Source organism: Oryctolagus cuniculus, chromosome 4, assembly GCF_051225735.1.
Source record: "Oryctolagus cuniculus isolate XC-2025 breed Fujian yellow rabbit chromosome 4, ASM5122573v1, whole genome shotgun sequence".
In the NCBI taxonomy this organism is placed as follows: Eukaryota; Metazoa; Chordata; class Mammalia; order Lagomorpha; family Leporidae; genus Oryctolagus; species Oryctolagus cuniculus.
This window is the reverse complement of record NC_142870.1, coordinates 138,873,616-138,901,615: the sequence shown is the minus strand read 5'-3', so window position 1 is coordinate 138,901,615 and position 28,000 is coordinate 138,873,616. Positions and strand designations below refer to the sequence as shown.

The 28,000-nt window shown below is 42.0% G+C and overlaps 1 protein-coding gene across 15 annotated transcripts in view; it reads left to right on the top strand.

Annotated features, from left to right (window-relative positions):
• The first annotated feature begins 3,813 nt into the window (after positions 1-3,813).
• U2SURP (U2 snRNP associated SURP domain containing) overlaps positions 3,814-28,000 on the top strand; it is a 61,808-nt gene continuing 37,621 nt past the window's right edge. For 4 of the 15 annotated variants that reach the window (XM_070072687.2, XM_089331093.1, XM_070072683.2 and 1 more), the window contains exons 1-12: positions 3,814-3,885; positions 11,039-11,083; positions 13,246-13,377; positions 16,993-17,091; positions 20,061-20,175; positions 20,642-20,775; positions 25,388-25,455; positions 25,977-26,071; positions 26,154-26,186; positions 26,281-26,363; positions 27,305-27,470; positions 27,633-27,844. In XM_070072687.2, coding sequence (XP_069928788.1) covers positions 27,798-27,844 — 47 coding nt within the window. In that variant the 5' untranslated portion in view covers positions 3,814-3,885; positions 11,039-11,083; positions 13,246-13,377; ... (7 more) ...; positions 27,305-27,470; positions 27,633-27,797. Of the gene's footprint in view, positions 3,918-5,459; positions 5,533-11,038; positions 11,084-13,245; positions 13,378-16,992; positions 17,092-20,060; positions 20,176-20,641; positions 20,776-25,387; positions 25,456-25,976; positions 26,072-26,153; positions 26,190-26,280; positions 26,364-27,304; positions 27,471-27,632; positions 27,845-28,000 lie in introns of all 15 variants that reach the window. The other 11 variants (XM_070072686.2, XM_089331090.1, XM_070072682.2 and 8 more) reach the window with 4 other exon arrangements.

Sequence of the window (28,000 nt, the reverse complement as noted above, 5' to 3'; positions counted from 1 at the left end):
CTCATATAGATGGCTTTCTAAATATAGCACACACATAAATGATATGCCATTTAAAAATTATATTTTATACGTTAGCACTGTTTTCACTTTCAACTACATAAATGGAGGAAGGGCCACAAACTCCCAGAAACACACAAAACAAACCTCAAAAATATTTTGCACAAATGAATTAGGAAGAGAGGGTCTACAACCCCTCACCTTCTGCTCTTGGGCAAGGTCAAATAAAGTACATTATCAACTTAGGCCAGATACAGAAGGCTCTAGTACAGTATGGCAACAAGGTCCTTCTGGCACCAGACCCTGAGGCTCATGAGCAGCCTGTCTCCCCAGGGGACTTGGCCTTATTAAAGACCTGGAAGGAAGGGTCTCCCTCAGACCAGTTACAGCCCCAGTGGAAGGGGCCCTGCCGAGTACTATTGAGCACTCCTACGTCAGTAAAATTACAGGGAGTCCCAAGCTGGGTACATTTGTCAAGGATTAAACCTCTACCTCTTGAGTTTCCACAGGTGGATCCAACAGATACATCAGCTTATTCCTGTGGGCCAACTGAAGATCTAAAATACCTCTGCAAAAGGCAGAAAAATAAGTAGAACTCTTGTTCTAGCCACAACAAAATGCTACGATTCAGTGCCCACCTGATGTACATATCTCTCTTGGTCCTTTCTGGGTGATATTATTGGCAGAAGGACTCCTTGGTGGGTTCCTCAGCGACAAAGAACGACAGCCCAGAAGAGTTTTTCAGAACGGACTTTAAGAACCTGACCTTAGCTATGGGTAATCTGGCCTACACTTCAGGACGGCTTCTGCAGCAGGCTCTGATTTCGGTACACTCCCTGTCCAGGGCAGTTATGGACGATAGACAGGTCTTAGAGTTCATGTTAATAGAACAAGGGGGCATGTGTGCAGTGCTCACCGGGATCTGCCGCCTTTACTCAAATAATAGTATGTTCTCAGAAAAGGACATCAAAGCCCTCTATGCTCAAGCTAAATGGTTTTATAGTTTGCATAGCGGAAATCTCCCACCACCTACTGTCTGGGAGATGGCTAGACATGTTTTTTCTATCTTAAGGGGCACACCAGTAGCACTTGGGGCTATTCCAATCTTGCTCATGGTGAATGACAAACTTGTATGTTTCAGAACCCAACAGCTTCTGAGAATAAGGACATGCAGGATGGCGGTGACTGAAAGAGCCCCAGCTCATGAAGCGAACTCATTAGATGAGATAGGCAGAGACTTCCGGACCGAAAACAGGCAGGGTCTACGCCCCTAATAAGCAGGAAGTAGCTACAGAAGATGGTGACTCGATGCGCATCAACATCCCCTTAAGATTAAGGTCTGGAGTCTCTGAGGGGGGAATGAAGCAGGCAGGCATACAGGCTAAAATTGGTTAGATTTGTGAGCTGGAAGACCACGCCTTCGCCACGCCCCTGTGTGACTTCACGCCCAACCTGATACCTTCGCCTTCCCTCTGTGTGACCTAACACTCTACCAGATACCCCCACCACGCCCCCATGTGACATCAGGCTCTACCTGACCATACCTGAGCGCCCACCTGGCCACAAGCCACGCCCCTGTGGAAAATATATATAGACAGGGAGTGTTGCAAAAGGCTCTCTGCCTCTGCGGTGCTGCCGGTGATAAGCGGTGGATAGCAGCTCAAGGTGCTTGCTGCACGTGGCTTTGGCCTGCTCTCTGAGTGGTATGGACGCTACCCTAGTTTCCAGACTTTCCCCTCTCTCCTACCTGAACTAAAGCCTTCACTTTCCTAGATGCCTCTTGCACTAAATAAAAGCTTAAAACATACCATGCTGCCTCGTTTATCTGTGCCGGTATTTAGAATTCTTCTCTAAATATTAGGCAAGAACCCTCTTGGGCTTATTAATATTGGGGATTTAGTTATAAGCCCGTGGTGAAATTGTATGGCACCCCAAATTCTGGTAGTACATGTGGCATCCCAGATAGCAATTCTATGGAATTTTAAAGGGCCACATTTCAGTGTAATATTTAGGGGATCTTGTCTGATTCCACTTCCAACCCCCAGGGCAATTTTTTTTAGATTATTTATTTGAAAGACAGAGTTACAGAAGTAGAAAGGGGGGGGGGGGAGGGAGAGAGAGAGAGATCTTCCATCGGCTGGAAATGACCACAACAGCCAAAGCTGAGCTGATCTGAGACCAGGTGCCAGGAGCCTCCCCTGGATCTACCACATGGGTGCAGGGACCCAAGGACTTGGGCCATCCTCTGCTGCTTTTCCAGGCGCACTAGCAGGATGCTGGATCAGAAGTAGAGGAACTGGCACCCATATGGGATACAGTCTCTGCAGGCTGGGATCTTAACCTGCTGTGCCACAGAGTGCCGGCCAGGGCAATCTTGTAAAATAAATTATGACCAAAGCCCTGTTAGGGCTTGCTCGGCTGTTGGGATACAAACAGTTAACACCTGGTAAAGTGAGCCCCAAATAAGCATGATCCTTGAGACGCCAAGATGGAATTTTATATGGCCTAAGATTCTGCTGGCTGGGACATCCCAAGCTGATAAGAACATAAACTGTTGACTTCATTAAACACCTGTCAAGGGGGTCTTCTCCCTGTTCCGACCCTCCTTGTGGGGGAATGTCCCCCTGCCAAGAACCAGCAATATAAACAGACTGTTGCCCTCTGCGTGGTGGGCAGTCTCAGACCCCGGCTTGCTGTCCAGTGCGAATCCTACTTTCCCCGGCATGCTGCCCTATCCTTAATGGAAGCCTTTCCTGCTTTAACCAGGCGCCTCCTTGCTTCTTTGAACCCTATAATCCTAAACACCAAGCGGCCCTACCTGCCCTGCTGACGGCCACATTCTCAGTACACCGGCTACCTCAAGGCCCCATGTGAACTTTCTCCCCTCCACGCCTGCGGGGACCTGCACCGCGGGCTGTCGGGACTCACACTCACGCCACAGAGCTGTCACTTCAGCCATCCGCGCCGCCTGTAGTGCCTTTTCCCGCTTGCTTCGCCTGGCTCGTGTCCCGCGCGGCCTCGGCAAGCAAGCTTTCCCGATCTAAGAACTTCGTAAAAAAGTATTAAGTACAAGAATGGCTTATGGCAACCCCTCCGCTGTGTGACTGAAAGTGAAAACAGGATGCTAACGCTTAAAGCGCCGTTTTAAAAAACGACACACTTACACGGAGGCCAGCCGCGGAGTGTTCACGACTTTCCCGCATTCCCTCCTGTCTGCAACGGGCTCATTCTGCAGACGCCCCAGTTTCTAGCGGATCTCCCTGGGATCGGAGGTAACGTTCCTCCCGGCCCCCCAGGCACAACCCTTATCTCGGTATTCACCACCTCAACGCCGGCAGACCAAGGCTCGGCCTTTCCCATCACCGTGCGCGCCAACTGCGTCTCTGCCGACCCCGCGCCTGACCCCTACTCGGCTCCGACCTATTTTCCGAATGGAAGCAAAGGCTCCTCCCTCAGATGGCCAGCGCGCTGTTTAAGCGCGGTCCTCTTCCCGCCCAGGAAATACAACTGGCTCCCATCCTTCAAGCCTTGGGGCACGGAAAAGACTGTGAAGTATCAGCCTGCCCTCAAAGTGAGGGCAACAAGAGTCTCCAAATTCCCGGACCCCAAAACGCCACCAAGAAACCAGACTCCCCAAAACACCAGCCGAGTGAGTACGCGGGGTAGCGGAGGAATGTTAACTGACACCGGAAGTCACGTGGCACGACTCGGCCTGAGTTCACTATCTCGGCAGTCGGCTATTCAGCCTTGCAAGCGCCTCCGGCGGGCTTCGCTGAAATCGGCTTTTTCGGCGCTCGACTTGTTCGTGCTGCTGCCGCCGCCGAAGGAGGGGCAAAGCTCAAGATGGCGGACAAAACGCCAGGCGGATCTCAGAAGGCCAGTTCAAAGGTAATTTCTTAGAGGACTTCGCAAGTCAGTGGGTCTGTCGCTGCGTTCTGGGGCCTGCAGGGGCTTCTGGCCCACGGGCGGTCACTGGGGTTGGGGTCCGAGTTCTGGTTGCGTCAGTAGGCCCGGCCTCGCCGCACCCGTGGTGCGCAGGTTGAGAGGCCTGGTATCGCCCCTTAGTCCCAGGCTGCATTCGGCTCGAGACTGGCGTGTCCAGGAGGTGCTGGCGTGGGTAGTTCGGCCCGCGCTTGGCATTGGAGTGAAGTCAGGAATTCAGATTGAGGTCTGAAGCCCTGTAAACGCGTCCCCGGATCCCCGCTCGCTGGGCTCGGAGGCCGCCGCACAGCGCCTAGGAGAGGCGGGAATCGCTTCCCGTGGCTTAACTGTTTCTTTTTTCCTCGGTTCTTCGGTTTTAGATTTCACTCGCTTCCGGCCTTCCTGAATTTCACGCCTGCCGGGGCATAAATCATTTCTAGGGTCGCAGCTTAAGAGAGGAGGGACCAGTAGAGGAAGGGCACGGGGTGGGAAGTGCAGAGGCGGGAGCGGCTCTGCTGTGCGGAGCTGCCTCCCAAGGTTAGTGCCACACTCTACACGTGGTCACTCCCTCACTTTAGGGGAAGTAGAAACAAGCCCTTCTTTCGGGCGTCGAAGACTGGGGTCTCCTTCACCTCCATGTTGTGTGTTGCTCCAGCGAAAGAATTTGCGTTGACTTGGAAGCTGAGACCAGTAAATTACACTGGAGTTTACAGGGGGAGCCGAGTGCACGGATTGTGAAACCGGCCGAGTGTTGAATAGTTTAGGTTCTGGTTAGCATCAGGTCTTACGTGGGCCATCTGGGGCGGGCCACTTAATAGGTTTTGTTTTGTTTTTGCTTTGGGCTTCTTATCTTAAAAGTAAGAGGTACTTCCGTGAAGTAGTTGTTAATCTTTCAGATGCTGGTAGAAGAAATTTTGTCTGAGATGTTAAAAGCGTATATGACCTCAAGTCCTCTGTTAAAAACTTATGTTGACGGTTTAAGGGGAGAGCCTTAGGCTTACAGTTTGTAATGAGAAACATTTTCTGTTAAATAGCAATCTGTATGCCGTTTGGTGAATTCACTAAGTACTTTGCAGTTACCAAACATCCTTTAGTTACTTAGAAATTAAACCACTTTTAGCTGCTTTACATCTTTATTCCCTATCAGTTTTTCTTTCCTTCCTTTTGGGGGAGGGGTGTAGATGAATAGGTGGAAAACTCATCTTACACACTCTGTCCTTGGAGAAACTCAAAACAAAAGCAGCCTCACTCATAGGGAGTGTTAGTAAAGCTATGCTGGTAATAATTCGTGCTTCCTCTCAAAGTATTTGCAATAGTCCGTATTTGAGGCCTTGGATACAATGAGAATATTTCAGTGCTTTTCATGGTTGTAAATGTGTGGCTGCTTCATGTAATTATTGGCTCTTCCATTAATCTTTTTAGTTTATACTGCTTTAGGTTATCATCTGTTGATACTATTCACAGATTCCTTACTCATGTCTGTAAGAGGAATCTTGACTCAAATAATGTTACTGTGATTTCTGATTTCTCTGTTCATATAGAAACCACACAGTGTAGTGGAAAGATGATGGATTTTGATAACCACCAAGAGATTTGGATTCAAATCCTGACTTGGTAATTAATGTTTGCAATAATCTTAAAGCATATATTGCTTAAACTCTTGAACCTCACTTTCCTCATTTGTAGTGTGGACGTAGTCCCTCCCACTTTTTTTTTTAACTGACTATTATAAGGATTAAAGGAGGAAATTAAAAAGTACTTACTTTTCAAAATGTTAGGATATATTTTAATCCTTAGTCTTCAGCCATTGTAATGACCACCCAGGTTGCTTTTACTTATTTCCAACACAATGCTGGAATTTATTAGAATATAAACTTATTTTGGCTAGAACTGTAGTATTTGGAATTTCCAACCTTTATTTCTATGGTTTGATTTGTGTTCTTTGGAGAGAGCAGATAAGGGGCTTATATTCTGTAACACAGATGAAATGAACAGGGACTTCTGTTTTGTGTTAATTCTTTGGTAGTTGAAATCCCATTGATATGGATAGAAATGTTTATCAATCATATTTTTGGGAAATTTTAATTTTAAAATGTACATCATACAGGGTTTTTGCCATTTATCATGGCAAAGTCATTCATGGCTCTTAAACTATAAGGAGATGAAATTAGATAACAACCACATTTCCTTTTAAGATGACATGTATGTGTAGTTGAATGACTTTCGTCATGTTGTCCCTAATGAAGAGACCCACCGATACCCTTTTATTTTCTGTGTAATTTTTTTTTAAGATTTTATTTTTATTTGAAAGGCAGAGTTATGGAGAGAAGAGATAAATCTTTTTATCAGTTGGTTCACTCTCAAAATGGCCACAATAGCCAGGGTTGGGCCAAGAAGAAGCCAGGAGCCTGGAGCTTCTTCCCGGTCTCCTATATGGTGCACGGGCCCATAAACTTGGGCCATCCTCTGCTGCTTTTCCCATTAGCAGTGAGCTGGATTGGAAGTGGAGCAGCCAGGACTTGAACTGGTGTCTATATGGGATGTTGGCATCGCAGGTGGTGGCTTAACCCACTGCACCATAGTGCCAGCCCCTATTTTCTGTAATTTTGTTGTACTTTTCATTTAAAGCACGGCGATAGACATTCTGTAAATGTTTAGAAATGAGCTAAAGTTTTCCTATGAACTTAGGTGTGTTTATCATTAGATTAAAATGTTGCTTAGTTGGGAAGGGATATTTGTGATATGTAGTAGCTTTAATTTTTGGAGAAGAGACAGACTTCCTATAATTGTTCACTTATAAAAGTGTTAAATGTATTTCCCTAGGATTTAATTTATAAAAATTAATTTGACTGTAAACCATTTTGTTTGGTTGTACAGCAAAATAAGTATAAAAGAAGAGGTGGTATTTTTCTTCTTTCCTATACTAATATTGCTGGTATAACAGGTTTGTGTGCCGTGTTGTTTTTGCTCTGTTAATAGTGTCTATTTAATCAAAAATTGGGTAAGGTAGTTGAATGGATAAAATAGGAAGTACTACTGGCTTCGTTATTACTTTAGGCACTATTTTGATTGACTGCCTTTGTTGGTTAACAAAAAGTATCACTTATAAGAAATAAATAAAATGAAGATCTGTTGAAGGCCTGTTGTCCTTTGGTATTTATTATCGCTAATGTATATGTTTTCTTGGTGATACATGAAGATTTAAATGTGGTGAAAAAATTCCAACAAAACCAGACCTTGAAAAGTAGACTCTTAGTAATTTTTCTGATTTTAGGTTAAATTAAATCTTTACTATGATTCGGTAGTAATTTTCTCTTTAAAGTGTAAGGTGATTAGTTTTTTGATGGAAGGTTGTGTTTCGGGTAGAGAGTGGAACTTCTGTTTTCTTGAGCACTTTTTAGAAACTTGAGTCTTCAGCACTGCTGCATGAATATGACTTGATCTTAATTGTTTTCTGAAAGCCCAGTTTTTATTTTCTTTTGGTTTTTACTTGTAAAACTGTGTTTTCTCTGGAAACTAAACCTATTTGCCTCAGTGGCATGTGAGAGAAAGTCATTTCATGTGTAAGCTGAAGACTCCTACCTCTTTATCCCTTTGTATAAAGATCATCATTTTAAAAATGATTACTTGGTATAGGATATTGAAAAAAACCTAATATTGTACATTATTTTGCTCATACTCTTATAAGTAGTTTTAACATTTTATTGCACACCAGCCATGTACTGGATGTTTTGCTGAAGTAACTTTTTATCTTTTTTTTTTTTTTTTTAAGATTTTTAAATTTATTTGAAAGTCTGAGTTGTAGAGAGAAACAAACCAAAAAAGAAAGAAAAGTCATCCATCCACTGGTTTACTCCTCAGATGGCTGCAAGGGCAGGTGCTGGACCAGGCCGAACCCAGGTTCTTCTTCCAGGTCTCCCACGTGGGTGCGGGGGCCCAAGCACTTGGGCCATCTTCCGTTGCTTTCCCAGGCACATTGACAGGGAGCTGGATTTGAAGTGGAACAGCCAGAACATGAACTGATACCCATATGGGATGGCAGTATCACAGGTGGCAGCTTTACCTGCTATGTCACAACGCTGGCCCCTGAAATAACTTTCTTGAAAGCAAGATAAGTTTGTCAGTAGCCTTTGAAGCTGTTAGTATGTTAGATGTCTATTCCTTGAGTAAAGTTTTTCACAAGATTCTTCTTCACTTTTGATAAACTGTAGGACATTGAGTATACTTAGACCTTTTCATGTATTGGTAGTGTTTTAGAAATAATTAAAAAGTTGATTTAAGTTTGTTAGTTAACTGTTAATGTAGTGCACGTCCCAGTGATTTTATAGTTTATTTTTGAGAAGTGAAGACTGTGGTTTGACTTGGATAGTGGTATTAAGCTAAGTAACTGCTCCTTATTAGTGAATAGAATGTAATTTTGTTGGTGGGTACTTGTTCTTAAAAGGTTTAGTCAACAAGTGTGCGTATATTGTAGCTCTGTCACTTGCCAGAATTTGTGCTTGATGTTGAGAGAGAAAACATTAAGACTGAAGCCCAATTTGGGGGAGCATGCTCTCTGGTAGAGGAGGGTCAACAGCCGTAATAGCATAAGGCAGAGCCATTGCAAGTATCTGAAAGAAGTGACAAGTGTTCAGATGGACAGTGGTGAGGGGGAGACTTCAAGAACATAATGAAATTTGTTTACTGGGTCCTCTGAGCAATGAGTAGACTTTTGAAGTGAAGGAATAGGGAATAGAAAAGAAATGAGTGAGGCAAATAAAGTAAATTGCTTGAGAATGAATTAAATTGGGTTAGCTGGTGTATAGGATACTTGTATGGAAAATAAAATGAGCTAAGACTAGAATTGTACATTCAGGCTACATTGTGGAGTGCTTCAAATGTTAGGCAATAAAATTAGAGAGTCATGGGAAATTTGAGTCAAGAAAGACCTTTAGAAGGCCTGTTCTGGGCCTGGTGTTGCGTGGTGGGTAAAGTGGCTGCCTGTGGCGCCAGCATCCCATGTGGGTGCTTCATTTCCAATTCAGTTCTCTGCTAATGTGCCTGAGAAAGCAGTGGAAGATAGCTTGAGTGCTTGGGCCTCTACACCCATGGGGAGATCCCGATGAAGAGCCTAGCTTTGGCCTGGCTCAGCCCTAGTCATTGTGGCCATTTGGGGAGTAAGCCAGTGGATGGAAGGTCTCTCTCTCTCTGTCTCCCCCTCTCTCTGTAACTCTTTTGACTTTCAAATAAATAAATCTTTATAAAAAGGGAAAAAGAAGGGTTATTCTGAGGGCATGGTTAAGGAAGTATTTGAGGGTGTGGAGGACCAGTTTGGAAGCTATTGCTGTGGTACTGGTAATTATTGAGGACTACTTAACAAATTTGTCTTCCTGTCCTGGAAAGCTTTCCCCAACACAGACTGCCCCATCACCAGTAACATTTGCCTGCCTTATATACATTATTATGGCATATCCACTTTGTTTTACTTATTTCTTTTATTTATTAGCAATCAAAGAGCAGGAGCTATGTGTTATTTTACTTTCTGTCTGTAATGCAAGGCACAGTATCCTGAATAAGAAGTGACAGTAAGGCCGGCGGTGCCGGCACACCCGGTTCTAGTCCTGGTCGGGGCGCCAGATTCTGTCCCGGTTGCCCCTCTTCCAGGCCAGCTCTCTGCTGTGGCCCGGAAAGGCAGTGGAGGATGGCCCAAGTGCTTGGGCCCTGCACCTCATGGGAGACCAGGAGAAGCACCTGGCTCCTGCCATCGGATCAGCGCGGTGCGCCGGCCGCTGCGGCCATTGGAGGGTGAACCAACGGCAAAGGAAGACCTTTCTCTCTGTCTCTCTCTCTCTCTCACTGTCCACTCTGCCTGTCAAAAAAAAAAAAAAAAAAAAAAAAGTGACAGTAAATGGTTAAAGAAAGGGAAGATCTAAATGGCAGTGGTGGGGCTGGCACTGTGGCATAGTGGGTAAAGACATTGCCTACAGTGGTAGCATCCCATATGGGTGCCAGCTTGAGTCCCAGCTGCTCCACTTCTGATGCAGCTCCCTGCTAATGTGCCTGGGAAAGCTGTGAAAGATGGCCCAAGTCCTTGGGCCCTGCACTGATGTGGAAGACCCAGCATGGCTGTTGAAGCCATTTGGGGAACGAACAAGTGGGAGGAAGATTTCTCTTTCTGTAACTCTGCCTTTCAAATAAATAAATAAATAAACCTTTAAAAGAGAGGCCCAGCTTCTATAGTGTGGACATTTGCTGTTTACGTGACAACTAGCTGTAGAAGTTGGTTGTTACTTGTAGGTCTTAATACCTGCTATTTGCATCTCTTTAATTGTTCTTAAACCTAACAGAGTTCCTTTCTGAATGCTGTGTAGTTGTAGCCACCTATCAATGGAAAATGGTTTGTGATGACTGTGACTAATGACATCTTAGGTTGATTGAAATCAGCTGATTCCAAGCTATGACGTTATTGCCCTATTTGTAAATTCATCAAATCATGTTATTTGCAAAGCTAACAAAAGTGCTAGCTTTGAACTGACTGCTTTGATTTTTATTTTATTTCTGAAGATTCATTTATATATTTGAAATAGTTGCAGAGAGAGACAGTGAAATCTTCCATCTGCTGGTTCACTCTCCAGTTGGCCACAACTGCTGAGGCTAGGCCAGGCCAAAGCTAGGAGCCAGGAGCTTCTCTTCCTGTACTCCCATATGGGTGGCAGGGAACCCAAGCACTTGAACCAACTTCCACTACTTTCCCAGCTGCATTAACAGCTGAATCAGAAGTGGAGAATTGTACATTCAGGCTACATTGTGGAGTGCTTAAATGTTAGGCAATAAAATTGCCTATTGGATGCTGGCCCTGCAGTCGGTGGCTAAACCCACTGTGCACAATACTGGCCCCTAGAGTCTGCTTCTTAATTGTGGCTTTGGATGGTTGGAAAAAGGGAGGGCATTTTTTTGTTCTTGTTGTCTCCCAAGAAATTTCTCCTCCAGCAGTGTCCTGACAGTAAACTGTGTTTCATGACTTGGGAAAAGCTTTTGCACAAAAATTTATAAAAATACGGAATTTCCATTCTATACCGTAAAAAGGTAATTATGCCTTAGATATACCCCGCTAACATTAATATTACTTTAATACTTTCAGACCAGATCATCAGATGTTCACTCATCTGGATCTTCAGATGCACATGTGAGTATAAAAGGCAGCCTTTGACTTTTTTTCTTTAAAAATTTGATTTTTATTGGTATATATTATCCTTGTAGTTAAAAAAATGACTTATTTATTTGAGAGATTAGAGACACACAGAGGAGAAATGGAAAAAGACAGCGATCCTCTGGTTCACTCGCCTTGTGCCTGTAACTGGCCGCTGTAGGGGGCTGAAACTGGGAACTCAGTCCAGGTTTCCCACGTGAGCAACAGGGACCCAGCTGCTTGGGAGCATAGCTGGAACTTGAACTCAGGTAATCCAACCAATATGAATGTCCGTGTCCCAAGTAGCATCTTAACTGTTAGAGCAAATTCTAACCCCATGCCTATGATTTTAATCTTTTATGTTTTATCTTTTTCTTTTATCTTTTTTGCTATGAACCCTTCTACTTGTGAATCAGCCCTCTCAAAGTTAGACATTTAGTATGTATATTCCTTTTTTTTTTTTCTTCACAGGCAGAGTGGACAGTGAGAGAGAGAGAGACAGAGAGAAAGGTCTTCCTTTGCCATTGATTCACCCTCCAGTGGCCGCTGCGGCCAGCGCACCGCGCTGATCCGATGGCAGGAGCCAGGTACTTATCCTGGTCTCCCATGGGGTGCAGGGCCCAAGGACTTGGGCCATCCTCCACTGTACTCCTGGGCCACAGCAGAGAGCTGGCCTGGAAGAGGGGCAACCAGGACAGAATCCGGCGCCCCGACCAGGACTAGAATCTGGTGTACTGGCGCCGCAAGGCGGAGGATTAGCCTATTGAGCTGCGGTGCTGGCCGATGTATATTCCCTTTTATAAATTATGTTTTAAAATTCTGTATGCACATAGATGTATATACTTACACATTCGCTGTGTAAGTGTAGTATAGACCCTTTTTCACTGCACGATATACCTGTTACATGTCCTGACAAGTCAGCTGGCATAGCTCTAATCTGTTCTTTCTAATGGCATCATACTATTCCACTGTGGGAACATAAACTTACTTATTAAGCTATTTTTCTGTTAATGGGCATAACTTTATTGAAAGCTTTTTGACTCTTGAGTAATACTGCAATATTATAACAACATTTGGAGTGTGGTCTGTGGACCTCCAGGAGATCACTGAGAATCTTTCAGGGAGTCTTGAGTTCAAAACTATTTTGTGGTAATACTAAGGCATTATTTACCTTTTTCACTGTGTTGACAGTCATACTATGGTACAAAAGCAGTTGGTGGGTAAACTTTTGACACTTCAGTATGAATCAAGGCAGTGATGCCAAAAAGTACTAGTAGTCATTATAATCTTCTATACTAGGAATAGTAAAAATATGCTAGTTACACTTAGCAAGTTCCTAGTGAAGCAGTAAAGTATTAAGAAATCTTGACTTGAGTACAGACAGGTCTTTTTATATTTTGTGATGAAACAAGTAGTACTTTTTTTTTGACAGGCAGAGTGGATAGTGAGAGAGAGAGACAGAGAGAAAGGTCTTCCTTTTCTGTTGGTGCACCCTCCAATGGCCGCAGCGGTCGGCGCACCGCACTGACCGAAGCCAGTAGCCAGGTGCTTCTCTTGGTCTCCTATGGGGTGCAGGGCCCAAGCACTTGGGCCATCCTCCACCGCACTCCCGGGCCACAGCAGAGAGCTGGCCTGGAAGAGGGACAACCGGGACAGAATCCGGCACCCCGACCAGGACTAGAACCTGGTGTGCCGGCGCCGCAGGCGGAGGATTAGCCTAGTGAGCCGCGGTGCCGGCCTTCAAGATAACTTTTACTAATGTGCGCTTTTTTCTTGAAGAAAAGTACTTGTATAGTTGTTGAGTTGAGAATGAAACTAGTTGCTTTTTTCATGAAATACTTTTTTTGCTTGAAGGAACATCTGACAAATTTTATTCAGGCTTGAGAATGTGGCAGGCATTTTATTGAAAATGAAGAATGTGGACATGTTACTCCAAGAACTGTTTCCAATATAAATGCGAGCTTTCAAGTATAAGTTAGAATTGTTGAAACCTTTCTGTGTCCTTAAGGACTTTTCTGATGAAGTCAACGGTTGCATTAAAGGATGTTGTTTTTTGATGGTGAATGATGAGATTTTTGTCAGTGTTTGGACACTTGGATTATTTCTAGTTTTCAGTATTATATATGTGACTTTAAAATTTTTTTTTACATTTCTTGAAGATGGATGCATCTGGACCCTCAGATAGTGATATGCCAAGTCGGACACGGCCTAAGAGCCCAAGAAAACATAATTATAGGAATGAAAGTACTCGTGAGAACCTTTGTGATTCTCCTCATCAGAATGTCTCCAGAGTGAGTATTGGTAAAGATAAAATTAATGATTTTAATTTGTCCTTGAAGTCTAAATTTATTTTAAAAATAGGAGCATTTTGGATGTAAAATGAGTTCACTGGATTTATCTCTGCCTGCCCCCCCCCCCCCCTTTGGACTTTAATGAACCAAGTAAATAATTACCAGTCACAGATGTCTAAACACAGTTTTTTTTTGAAAGGCAGAGAAAGGTCTAGCATCCACTGGTTCACTCTCCAAGTGGCTGCAATGGCTGGAGCTGGGCCGGACTGAAGCCAGGAGCCTGGAATTCCATCTGAGTCTTTCATGTCGGTGGCAGAGGCCTAACCACTTGGGGCAGCTTCTGCTGCTTTCCCAGATATGTTAGGGCGCTAGATCGGAATTGGAGCAGCCGGACTCCAACCAGCACTCACATGGGAAGATGGCATCTCAGGTGGCCACTTAAGCTGCTGTGCCACAGTCCTTTGCTCTCTGAGCGCTTATTGTCTTTCTCTGAGAAGCAAAGAGTGAGAGAGTACTATTCATCCTGTAGGTACAATTACCTGGACAATAGAGGAACAGAGGAAAGGAGTTTCTTTGCTCCAGAATCTTGGTTCTTTTAGTGTTTTTTCTATTTTAAATAGTTTTTTTTCCTTGTGATTAAGTTTATGAAGTAGAATAAACGGCATAGTCATCAATAGCCAGTATTACCTGCTTAATTTTTCTTGTTTAATATATATTTTTTAAAGATTTATTTAGAGTTACACAGAGAAGGAGAGGCAGAGAGAGAGAGAGAGAGGTCTTCCATCCGCTGGTTCACTCCCCAATCGGCCTCAACGTCTGGAGCTGCACTGATCCAAAGCCAGAAGCCAGGAGCTTCTTCCAGGTCTCCCACATAGGCACAGGGGCCCAAGGACTTGGGCCATCTTCTACTGCTTTCCCAGGCCCTAGCAGAGAGCTGGATCGGAAGTAGAGCAGCCGGGACTCGAACCGGTGCCCATATGGGATGCCGGTTTTACCTACTACGCCAACAGTGCTGGCTCCCTTGTTTAATATTTCTAAACATGAATTTATTTTTAGTTTGCTGAGATCCATTTTATGGGAACATGTTTTAGAATATGTTCAGATCTGGCCAGTGCCACGGCTCACTAGGCTAATCCTCCGCCTGCAGCACTGGCACCCCGGGTTCTAGTCCTGGTCGGGGTGCCAGATTCTGTCCTGGTTCCTCCTCTTCAAGTCCAGCTCTCCGCTGTGGCACAGGAATGCAGTGGAGGATGGCCCAGGTCCTTGGTCCCTGCACCAGCATAGGGAGACCAGGAGGAAGCACCTGGCTCCTGGCTTCGGCAGCCACTTGTGGGGTGGACCAACGGAAAAAGGAAGACCTTTCTTTCTGTCTCTCTCTCACTGTCTAACTCTGCCTGTCAAAAAAAAAAAGAAAAAAAATATGTTCACATCTAATATTTTTTATTTTAGCAAAGATTCTTTTAACTTTTTAATGGATGATTGTATTAATCCTTTGAGTAAACACTCCACAACTTACTTAACCACTTTGCTTTTGGGTATCTAAATTTGGTTTTAGGAATATAAAAATTTCAACATGGAAATTTTGTAAAATGTTTTTCATTATCTAATTTCACTATTTAAACTTTTGAGTTGAAATCAAAGATGCTGAATGATGACAAAGCTTTTTTCTTATTTTGAGGACAGAAATTAATTTTGAATCTGTTCCTGCAAGTTAGTATTAACTTTTGGGTTATGAACTGCTTTATTTTTATTTATTTATTTGTTTTTAAAGATTTATTTATTTGAAAGTCAGAGTTACAGAGAGAGAGAGAGAGAGAATCTTCATCTGATGGTTCACTCCCAAATTGGCCACAACAGCTGGAGCTGTGCCAATCTGAAGCCAGGAGCTGGGAGCTTCCTCCAGGCCTCCCACGCAAGTGCAGGGGCCCAAGAACTTGGGGTATTTTCTACTGCTTTCCCAGGCCATAGCAGAGAGCTGGATCAGAAGTGGAGCAGCCAGGTCTTGAACTGGCGCCCATATGGAATGCCGGCGCTTCAGGCCAGGGCGTTAACCCACTGCACCATAAACTGCCTTTTTTTTTTTTTTGGACAGGCAGAGTGGACAGTGAGAGAGACAGAGAGAAAGGTCTTCCTTTGCCGTTGGTTCACCCTCCAATGGCCACCGCGGCCGGCACGCCACGCTGATCTGAAGGCAGGAGCCAGGTGCTTATCCTGGTCTCCCATGGGGGTGTAGGGCCCAAGGACTTGGGCCGTCCTCCACCGCACTCCCGGGCCACAGCAGAGAGCTGGCCTGGAAGAGGGGCAACCGGGACAGAATCTGGCGCCCCGACTGGGGCTAGAACCCGGTGTGCCGGCGCCGCAAGGCGGAGGATTAGCCTAGTGAGCCGCGGCGCCGGCCCATAAACTGCTTTATTTTCCTCAAAAGTTTTTTTTTTTTTTTTTTTTTAATGCAACTTTGAAATAGCTTGTAGCAGTGTTACTCTTCTGTTCTGCATCTCCCAAGGGGAAGCTTATTTCATAACCAGGGAACTGATAGTCTAGTTTTGTGATTGATTATCCTTTCATTTTAGTAGATTGCAGTATTTTTAGGTTGTATTTAATAAACATTTCTATCTTTTAAGTTTATGAATCAAATAGTTTATCAAACTGCTAAAAGCCTGTAGTCAATTTATTTAGGTCTTATTTAAGAAAGACATTGTTTCTGAGTTACATAAATGAGGACTTTGTTAAAAATTTTAATGAAGATTTCATTAAAATACTATTTTCTTTTGCATGTTGAGTACCCTTTAACTCAAATACCTGGAATCAGAAGTGTTTCAGATTTGTTTTGTTTTAATTTTAGAATATTTGCATGTATACAATGAGATATCTTGGGGGTGAGACCTGAGAATTCATTTGTTTTATAATATACTATTCAAATGTCTGCAGATAATTTTGTGCAGTATTTTAGTATTCTTGCATTTTGAATGACCTGCCACATGAGATCCAGTGTAGAATTTTCCATTGTGTCACATTGTCATTCAAAGGTTTTGTCTTGAATTTTTGTTTAGGGATGCCCCATCTGTTTTGGAAATTAATTGATTTAGTTTTACTTGAGCTGAGATGTATGATACTGAAGGTAATATATGCTAAGCATAGAAAATGAAAATTACGATGTTTATAAATATCAACATTGTTGATGAGCAATGAAACCACCTAGTAAATTATTGGAACTGGAGTTTTAGATGGTGGATTCCTGCTACTGGACTGTGGAAATGTATGCATCCCTCTCTGTGTTTGAAGAGGTTCCCTTTTATGCTACTTTTGCCCTATAACTTCTTATTTTCCCTCTTTGGATACTTTGATTCTTGTTCTAAACTTGATGCCTGTCTTTCTCTTCTATTTTTACCATTTTTAAAAATGACTTTTGCATCTTATTAACCTTGAGCTTACACATAAAGACCTTCTTTAATGAATGCTTATGTCAGTCAAGCCCACAACAGGCATCTGATGCTTAGAGTAGATTTGATTTTTAAGAGTAATCAGTTCTGAAGAATGGTTATTAACTGAGGTGTGTTAAAATTGCAGTTTGGTTTAGAATGTGTATGTAAAGGCTATGTTTTTTATTTTTTACAGCCTCTTCTAGAAAATAAACTTAAAGCATTCAGTATTGGAAAAATGAGTACAGCTAAGCGAACTTTAAGTAAGAAGGAACAAGAGGAATTAAAGAAAAAGGTAATACTTAAAATCATTTTGAATTATCATTGGAAATGAATGTTCGTGATGGGGCAGTAACTATATAGGTAGTAGAGAGATGTTTCCAAAAGATTCTTGACCTCCACTGTGTTCTCAGTTCCATTCCTAAGCCAAATAATGTGCAAAAGGTTATTCAGAGGAGTCTATCTTCTACTCTGTGGTCTCTGACCCGTTTGCTGCCTTTTAGGTAACAATATTGGTTATTTCTTCCCTTTTGAAGAATAAATTGTGTTTGTTTATTAGAGAGAAATCCATACACAGAGAAATCTTCTATCTGCTGATTCACTACCCAAATGCCTGCCTGTGGTCCAGGACTGTGCCAGGGCCAGTATCAGTCCTAAGCTAGGAGCTGGAATCTCAATCCTGGTCTCCCACACAGGTGACAGAGAGCCATTCTCTGCTGCCACCTGGGGTGTGCATTAGCAGGAAGCTGGAATTGAGAGTAGAGATGGAACTCTATATGGCATGTGGGCATCCCAACTGGTGCCTTAACACTGCTTGGCCAAATACCCATTCTTGGACTTGTATTTTTGTATAAGCAAGTGTGTGTGTGTGTGTGTGTGTGTGTGTAGATAGTCCACTCATTCCTCTAAGATGAATAGTAGCATGCTGTATGTGGTATACTTTTTTCCACTTTGCTTTTTAAACTTCATACTAAATCTCAGAGATGACTTCAAATATAGTATAGAAATATTCATTGTTCTCTATAGCTGTGTAGATGTACAATAGTTTATTTCACTAAAATCCTATTGTGGGCATTTGTGGGGTTTTTTGTTATAAATAATGCTGCTGTAGATAGTGTTATGCCTGTTTTTGCTTTTTACTTTTTTGTTTTTCTAGTTTATCTTCAGGATGTAGTCTTGTAAGTGAGATGACTGAATTGAATGGTAGTTTCATAAATGTAGTTCTGCTTTGTTGTCACTATCAAATTGTTCACTATAAAGGCAGGGATATTTGTATCACTGTCAACTCAGTGTGTGAATGGTTGTTTCCTCAGAGCCTTTCTGGTAGAAGATATATTTGAAGGAGTTTTGTCTACTTGGTGAAAAGTGGTATCAGGATAGCTTTTAGTTTCCGTTTATCTTACTTACAAGGAGTAAAGTTGATCGGTTTTTCTTGTGTTTTTTTTTTTTTTTTTTCTGTAAACTGCTCATATCTTAACCATGTTATCTTTAAGTTACTAATACTTTGTCTGTTATAGAAGATGTAGTATTTTTTCCTCTAGTTTGTCAATTGGCATTTGGTTTCTGGTGTTTTATTCCTTGTAGAAGCTGTTGTTTTATAATTAAATTTGTCCATCTTTCCCTATGATTTCTGGTTTTTCAGTCAAGTTTTTCCCAATTGCAACTTATAAAGAAATGTCCTCATGTTTCCTTCTAGTACTCGTATAGTTTTTTTTTTTTTTTTTTAAGATCTATTTATTTACTTGAAAGAATTACAGAGAGAGAGTGCACGCACGATCTTCCATCTGCTGGTTCACTCCCCAGATGGCTGCAATGGCTGGAACTGCGCCAATCTGAAGCCAGGAGCCAGGAGCTTTTTCCAGGTCTCCCATGTGGGTGCAGGGGCCCAAGGACTTGGGTCATCTTGTACTGATTTCCCAGGCTGCAGCAGAGAGCTGGATCGGAAGTGCAGCAGCTGGGACTAGAATCAGCACCCATATGAGATGCTGGCATTGCAGGCGGCAGCTTTACCCATTATGCCACACCACCGGCCCCGTATGCTTTCATTTTCAAGAAAAATTAACATATTTGATTTTTTTTAAGATTCATTTTTCTTGAATGCTGAATTTACATGTGCTCTTGGTTTATTTCTTTATTTACTGTATCCTTGGATTTTTTAATTCATATATATTTTAGAACATTTAGAATATAATTGAAAATGTCAAGATTCTTTGGAACTGTTTTTCTTTTTTAAAGATTTATTTATTTGAAAGACAATTATAAAGAGAGGTAGAGACAGAGAGAGAGGTCTTCCATCTTCTGGTTCACTCCCCAGATGGCTGCAACTCCCGGAGCTGTGCTGGAGCTATGCCAGGAGCTTCTTCTGGGTCTCCCACACAGGGGAAGGGGCCCAAGGACTTGGGCCATCTTATACTGCTTTCCCAGGCCAGAGCAGAGAGCTGGATTGGAAGAGGAGCAGCCAGGACTAGAACAGACACCCATATGAGATGCCGGTGCTTCAGGCCAGGGCTTTAATGCACTGTGCCACAGTGCTGGCCCCTGGAACTGTTTTTCTTTAATGCCACTGTCAGAAGTAGATATTGCTGCTGCTTTTTTTTTTTTTTAAAGATTTATTTATTTATTTGAGAGGCAGAGGCAGAGGCAGAGAAAGAGGTCTTCCATCCACCGGTTCACTCCCCAGATGGCTGCAATGGCCGGAGCTGTGCTGGAGCTGTGCCAGGAGCTTCTTCTGGGTCTCCCACACAGGGGAAGGGGCCCAAGGACTTGGGCCATCTTCTGCTTTCCCAGGCCATAGAAGAGAGCTGGATTGGAAGTAGAGCCCCCAGAACTCAAACGGGTACCCATATGAGATGCTGGCACTGTAGGCGGCCCCTGCTGATGTTTCTAATGCTCATGTCTTTGGTGGTTTGAAAAGGAAATTTTATATTCATTGAATTAATTCGTCAGAATTGGTAAAAATTAGAAGCATAAAAAGGCTTGTATATAATCAATTGTCATACATGTTGGCCCTTGAATTGTCACTAAACAAATTTACTTGTTAACCTATACAAAGTGGGTCTTTCTTGGTTCTACAAATTATCAGCAGAAGCAGATAGCTTTTCTTAGTTTCAGTGTTAGTATCTAATATCTACATAGGATTAAGTGTTACTACTTTTTGGCCCTGCTTAACTTGGAAAGGGAAGCATTTCCTTTACATTATTTTTTGATGAATTTAACCTTATATACAATAATGATTTTTACATTGATATTTTCATGTGTATTTAGGAGGATGAAAAGGCAGCTGCTGAGATTTATGAGGAATTCCTTGCTGCTTTTGAAGGAAGTGATGGTAATAAAGTGAAGACGTTTGTGCGAGGGGGTGTTGTTAATGCAGCTAAAGGTAGGTGTAAATATTACAGTCCTTGAGCAAATCCAAAGTACTGGTTCAATGACTGGATAGATAAAAATGGAACGAAGTTTGTGCTTTTGAATTTTGTGTTTTCTTTGTATCACCACCCTCTAGTGGTTACATTAATTAGCAAAGTAAATGACCAGATGTGGGGTAATTAGATATTATAGTCAGATAACTTAAAAATAATTTAGTACCTTTCAGGTTTTAAGATGGCAGAACACTTTGCAATAGCTTTGATATGTTTTATAGTTTTACTATAAAATAACTAAGTTTGGATTCTTGAAGGTAAGGTAGTAGTATTTAGGTCAATTTTATATTTGTCAGTTATTTATAAGTCATAATACTAAAAAGCATTCAACTAATTTTTGCATATTTTTAAATAAAAACATTATTTCATTTGAAGAAAATCCAATAATGTAAAATTAGTTTTGAAAATTAGTATTTTAAATTTCAGAAGAACATGAAACGGATGAAAAAAGAGGTAAAATCTATAAGCCATCTTCAAGATTTGCAGATCAGAAGAATCCTCCAAATCAGTCATCCAATGAAAGACCACCATCACTTCTTGTGATAGAAACCAAAAAACCTGTAAGTCATACTTATTAATTGGCCATTTATTTTCAGAGATGACACTACCAATGACCATTTATATTTAGGGTACTTTCACTATAAGTAAGACTTTGTTTTTTTTTCCTCTCTCAGTTTTATGGGGGATATATATTTAGTTTTGATGCTTTCTATCCCAGTAAGTACTTAGATGAGAATTAATAAAGTATGACAAAGAGATGATATTTTTTTAGTGGTGTTCATTGCTGTGGTACATATGTTATAAGTCAAAAATAGACTGTTTTAGGTATACCTGTAAACTGTTTTGAGTATAAATATAAAATAATAGGATTATCTTTTTAAGGCCGTTTAAATTAATAGCATTTGTGGTATTTATTTCTCAAGACATTTTTGGAATTCTTTGAAAGTCATTGCCAGAAATAGTGACATTTATTTGAAAGGTAGAGAAAGAAACAGAAACAGACAAACAGACCTCCTATCAGGCAGCTGGTTCACTCCCCAGATGCCTGCAGCAGTTGAGGCTGAGCAAGACTGGAGCTGGGAACTAGGAATTCAATCCTGGTCTCCCATGTGGGTGTCAGTTGCTTCTCAGGATGCATAGTAACAGAAGTGTGAAATCAAGAGCAGATCTGGGACTTGAACCCAGGAACTTTGATATGGGATTCTGATTTCCCAAGTGGTCATTTTTTTTTTTAAGATTTTTTTATTTATTTATTTGAAAGAATTACAGAGAGGCAGAGAGAGACAGAAGTCTTCCATCCGCTGGTTCACTCCCCAAATGGCCACCACAGCTGGAGCCAGGAGTTTCTTCCAGGTCTCCCTTGTGGGTGCAGGGGCCCAAAGACTTGGGCTATCTTCTACTGCTTTCCCAGGCACATTAGCAGGGAGCTAGAATGGAAGTAGAGCAGCCAGAACCCAAACTGGTGCCCATATGGGATGTTAGCGCTGCAGACGGCATCTTTACCTGCTACGCCACAGCTTTGGCCCCTCTAAGTGGTGTCTTAATAGCAATACCGAATGCCTACCCCTACACTATCTTTTAAATATACAGAGTTGTGAAAAAATATTTTATTCTTGGGAGTTTTATAAGAGATGGTGGATAGATGTGGGTCAGAAATATGATTGTATTTAATGACGACACTGATTTTTTTCTTGTGATTTTTAAAATTGCTCTGGAAGCAACTTTTTTTTTTTTTTAAAGATTTATTTATTTATTTGAAAGCGTTACACAGAGAGAGGCAGAGAGAGAGAGAGAAAGGACTTCCATCCGCTGGTTCACTCCCCAGTTGGCTGCACGGCCGGAGCTGCGCCGATCCGAAGCCAGGAGCCAGGAGCTACTTCTGGGTCTCCCAAGCGAGTGCAGGGGCCCAAGGACTTGGGCCAACTTCTACTGCTTTCCCAGGCCATAGCAGCGAACTGGACTGGAGGAGGAGCTGCCAGGACTAGAACCGGCGCCCATATGGGATGCCGGTGCTTCAGCCAGGGTGTTAACCTGCTGCAACCACAGCGCTGGCCCTAGAATTTCTTAAAAATAACAGCTGTATAGAGAAATGGCTCACAAGCCATGAAATTCACCTTTTTACACTTTAGTACAATTGGGTGATTTTTTTTTTTTTTTTTTAAAGTATACTCAGAGTTTTCCAGCAATTACTGCTTTCAAACACCTCCTTGGCTGGCGCCGCGGCTCAATAAGCTAATCCTCCACCCAGCGGCGCCTGCACACTGGGTTCTAGTTCCATTCGGGGCGCCAGATTCTGTCCCGGTTGCCCCTCTTCCAGGCCAGCTCTCTGCTATGGCCCGGGAGTGCAGTGGAGGATGGCCCAAGTGCTTGGGCCCTGCACCCGCATGGGAGACCAGGAGAAACACCTGGCTCCTGCCATCAGAGCAGCGCGGTGCGCCAGCCGCAGCAGCCATTGGAGGGTGAACCAATGGCAAAAGGAAGACCTTTCTCACTGTCCACTCTGCCTGTAAAAACAAACACACACATCCTCAAAAGAAACCCTATACTTGTGATTAATCATCTTCACAACCACTGATCTCTTTTGATGTACCTGTTCTGGACATTCTGTACAGATGGAATCATGCAAAATGTTAATTTTTTTTTTTTTTTCGCTTGTGGCTTCTTTACCAGCATAATACTTCAAGGTTCACCTTTGTTGTGGCATCATTCCTTCTTGTGGTTAAACAGTACTATATTTTAAGGATGGTACCTCGTTATTTCTTCATTATCTGATGGGATTTGAGTTGTTTCCACTTTTCAACTATTATAACTAATACAGCTATAAACATTGGTGTATGAGCGAGCTCTTGTGTGCACAAATGTTTTCATTTCTCTTGGCTACTTAACAAAAGTTTGTGGGATGCCAGTGATGTGGCACAGAAGGTTAAACTGCTGCCTGTGACACTGGCATCCCATATGGGAGCCCTAGTTTGAGTGGCAGGAACCCAGTTACTTGAATCATCACTGCTGCTTTCTGGAGTCTGCATTGGAGGGAGGCTGGAGTCAGCAGCTGGAGAACCCAGGCATTCCGATGTGGGATGTGGATGTCTTAACTGTGGGGCTGAATGTCCTCTCCTGCATTCTCTTGATTGAAGTACAGAAGTATTCAATTTTTATAAGGTCCAGTTCATAAAGTTTTTCTTGTGAAATGTGTGCTTTTGGTGTAATATCTAAGAAATCATTGCCAGGGAGAGGTCATGAAGATTCGTTATTGTTTTTCTCTAAGCATTTATATTGTTAGCTCTTATTATAGAGTCTGTGAACCATTTTGAGTTAATTCTTGTGTATGGTGTGAAGTAGGGGGTCCCCTTTTAGCCTGTTATGTCTGAATATTCAGTTGTCCCAGCACCATTTGTTGAAAAATTATTTTTCTTTGAATTACTTTGATATTTATAAGATTCCAAAAGCAGATTTAGCAGCAATTTTTTTTTTTTTTTTTTTTTTTTTTTTGACAGGCAGAGTGGACAGTGAGAGAGAGAGAAAGAGAGAAAGGTCTTCCTTTGCCATTGGTTCACCCTCCAATGGCTGCCGCGGCCGGCGCATCGCGCTGATCCGAAGGAAGGAGCCAGGTGCTTCTCCTGGTTTCCCATGGGGTGCAGGGCCCAAGTACTTGGGCCATCCTCCACTGCACTCCCTGGCCACAGCAGAGAGCTGGCCTGGAAGAGGGGCAACCGGGACAGAATCCGGCGCCCCGACCGGGACTAGAACCCGGTGTGTCGGCGCTGCAAGGCAGAGGATTAGCCTGTTGAGCCGCGGCGCTGGCCAGCAATTTGTTCTTTTTAAAGGAATTTATTAATACATTAGATTCTCAGGGTTAGAGGCAGTTTTTCTTTTTAAAGAATTATTTTATTTATTTGAAAGAGTTACAGAGAGAGGTAGAGACAGAGAGAGAGGTCGTCCATTCTGCTGGTTTACTCCCCCAATGACCGCAACGGCCAGAGCTGATCCGATCTGAAGCCAGGAGCCAGGACTTAACTCCAGGTCTCCCATGCGGGTGCAGGGGCCCAAGGACTTGGGCCAGCTTCTACTGCTTTCCCAGGCCATTAGCAGAGAGCTGGATTGGAAGAGGAGCTGCCAGGACTAGAACAGGCACCCATATGGTGCCTACAGGCTGGGGCTTTAACTCACTGCACCACAGTGCCAGTCCCTAGAGGCAGTTTTAAAGGAGTGATTCCAGAGATGTTACTGGTTCAGTAATTTCTGTCTTCCAAAGTTGATTGCTTTGAAAAGCATACTTTTTTTTTTTTTTTAAGGATTTTATTTATTTACTTGAGAGGTAGAGTTGCAGACAGAGAGGAGGAGACACAGAGAAAGGTCTTCCATCCTCTGGTTTGCTCCCGCAATGGCCAGAGGTGGACTGATCTGAAGCTAGGAGCTTCTTCCAGGTCTCCCACATGGGTGCAGGGACCCAAGCACTTGGGCCATTTTCTGTCTATATAAAAATATCTTTTCAACAAATGGTGCTGGGACAACTGAATATTCAGACATAACAGACTAAAAGGGGACCCCCTACTTCACATCATACACAAAAATTAACACAAAATGGTTCACAGACTCTATAATAAGAGCTGATATTATAAATGCTTAGAGAAAAACTTTATGAACTGGACCTCATAAAAATAGAATTCTTCTGTACTGCAATCAAGAGAATGCAGGAGAGGACGTGGCTGTTTCCCAGGTCATAGCAGAAAGCTGAATTGGAAGAGCAGCAGCCAGGAATAGCCAGCACCTATATGGGATGCTTAGCCTACTATGCCACGGCACCAGCCCCGAGAGCACACATTTTTGTTAGGTGTTCATAATAGTAATGTTATTTTGCAAGGTTCAGTAACATGTGTTCATTGATCTTTTGCTTCCTCTCTCCCAATCTCCCCAGTATTAAAGCCTGACTATTAGAACCTTTAGGGAGATAAAGTTAGTGGCTCCTTTAAGACTACTGACTGTCACTTAATGGCGTAGTTTAATGATTTGTTTTTTATTTGGAGGGACCAGGAAGAAAAGTTCAATGACAATAGAAGTGTCTTTTTTAATTTAAATATGGGGATTAACAAAAATTTTTAAATACTCTTATATTTGAGCCATTAGTTTTGTTTAACTTTCCTTTGTTTAAAGTATAACTTGTATTTTTCATAGCCACTGAAGAAAGGAGAGAAAGAAAAGAAAAAAAGCAATTTGGAACTCTTCAAAGAAGAGTTAAAACAGTAAGTTTCATTTTATGGAGAATAACTATCATGGGTCTATGACCCAGATTAGTGTTAACCAGCTTGCTGCAGAAGTTGTTTTAGATAAAATATTTTTGTGGAGTATGTTAGAAATGAATTAGCATTTAATCCGGCATCTAGGATGCTTTTATTGTATGAATTCTGTATGAATTTGATTCAATTGGTTAATGTCTGTTTCCAGTGGTATCAGTATATTCACTGTCGTGGAGGGGTGAGGAGTGGCTAAACTTAGCAATAAACAAGAAAATCAGTAGTTGTAATGTTGATTTCCTCCTCATCTTAAAAGTAGCCTTTGTTTTCCATTGCTAGTATGATAAGTCAGAAATTTGCTAGTGGCTGTGTTACAGCTGAGGGAAGGGCTTTCTAATCTTGGTTGTCAGTAGTGGTAACTAATTACTTGCAAATATTTCCAGTAATGTGAAGATGGTACCTTGATAAGCTCTGTTAGAAATGTGATCAAATTGTAGCTTATTTTTAGTGATTGTGAATATTTTCAACAGAATTCAGGAAGAACGTGATGAGAGACATAAAACAAAAGGCAGGTTAAGTCGATTTGAGCCTCCTCAATCAGATTCTGATGGTCAGCGTCGTTCTAGTAAGTGACATGATTTTATTATGTATATTTGTGATTGATTATTCTAAAAACTAAGACTTGTTTTCTTTTCCCTCCTTTTAAGTGGATGCACCTTCAAGAAGAAATAGATCATCTGGTGGTAATACAGTTTTTTGCTTTTTTTTTAATTCCTAAGAAATTGTCCAAACTTTATATTTTACAGGTTATAATTCTTTTTTTCTTTGCTCTAGTTCTTGATGATTATGCACCCGGCTCACATGATGTTGGAGATCCAAGCACTACTAATTTATACCTTGGAAACATTAATCCACAGGTAATGTTTAGTAAAGTAAGAAGAATATTAGGTCATTTGCTTTCTGCTTTTGAAAGCAAGCTGCTTTGTCAGTCAGTAATAAACTCAGGATTCAAAGTATGCAAATCTAATGGAGTGCTAGGTAGTCTCTAAAATTATCTTGTAAGCTTGAGACTGATACTGGTGTGGCCCAGATTGTCTTCCCACCGATTCTTAAAGACTTTCCTCTTTCAGTAATTGGAATGAACTTTAAATTAGGAATGTTTTACTTAGGTGCTGCTGATGACCAATAGAGGGTGGTGATGTTTTGAGATTAAATCATGCTGATGCATAGCTTTCTTCATTATGGAATCCCCATTTTTACTCTTCATGTAACAAACTATATATTTTAATTCTTTCCGTATTCTATATGATCAGTTCTATTACTGGGGGTGTAGTAGTTCATGCACAATATGGTCTTTAAAAAAATTATATATATTTGCCCTCTTGTAGTGGGGTGCTGAAAAAGAGAAGAGATGATTAGATTTTTTTTGTCATTATTAATAAATAACTTCCTGCTTAACTTAAATGTGCTGATCACAACTGCTTGGAAAATGCTGCTATAAGCCTAAACAAACCACCACTTGCAGAACAGTTTATTTAGAGTCTAGGATCCTGAAACAGAAGAAGTGTAGTGCTTTTGACTTTTGCAGCCATCCAGCCTCCCCACCTTGGCATCCTGTATAGGTCAAACAGAGTGCTTCGGGTCTGAAAAGATTTGTGAATTCCCCATGAGGGCAAAATTTTACCTATGTAGAGTTCCTAGTACTTGAGTAGAAAATTATAGAATTAATATGTTGCCTTTCATTTTATGAAAGCTGCTTTGCATTCTGTTACATAGAATCCATTTCTTCCCTCTCTCCCTCCTGCCTACTTGCTTGCTTCCTTCCTTTTCATACCAAAACTCTTCTGCCTTTTAATAGATGAATGAAGAAATGCTGTGCCAAGAATTTGGGAGGTTTGGACCATTAGCCAGTGTGAAAATTATGTGGCCTAGAACTGATGAAGAGAGAGCAAGAGAGAGAAATTGTGGCTTCGTGGCTTTTATGAATAGAAGAGATGCTGAAAGAGCTTTAAAAAATTTAAATGGTAAGTAAGTTAGCATTTATAAAAATCAGACATATCTTTGGTTTGGAGAAGTATTTATAAAAGCCATAATATGGAGGAAATGGAGTGGCTAAAAATGAAGATTAATTTAAATTACCAGTAGTATTTTCTTTTATCAACATGACTTTCTTTTTTTCTTTATAGGGAAAATGATTATGTCTTTTGAAATGAAGTTAGGTTGGGGTAAAGCTGTACCTATTCCTCCACATCCAATATACATTCCGCCTTCTATGATGGAACATACGCTTCCCCCACCTCCTTCCGGACTGCCTTTTAATGCGCAGCCTAGAGAGCGGTTAAAAAACCCCAATGCTCCCATGTTACCGCCACCCAAAAACAAGGAGGATTTTGAGAAGGTAATTTTAAAGATGTACATAGGGCTGCATCTAGTTTGTAAATACTAAATCTGTGGTAGTATTTCTTTTCAACAACTTTATAGAAAATGTGTGTGTTATTCTGTTTGGCAACTCTTAAAGAAATAAGTAAATGTGTTCCCTGCCTTAGCCCATGGA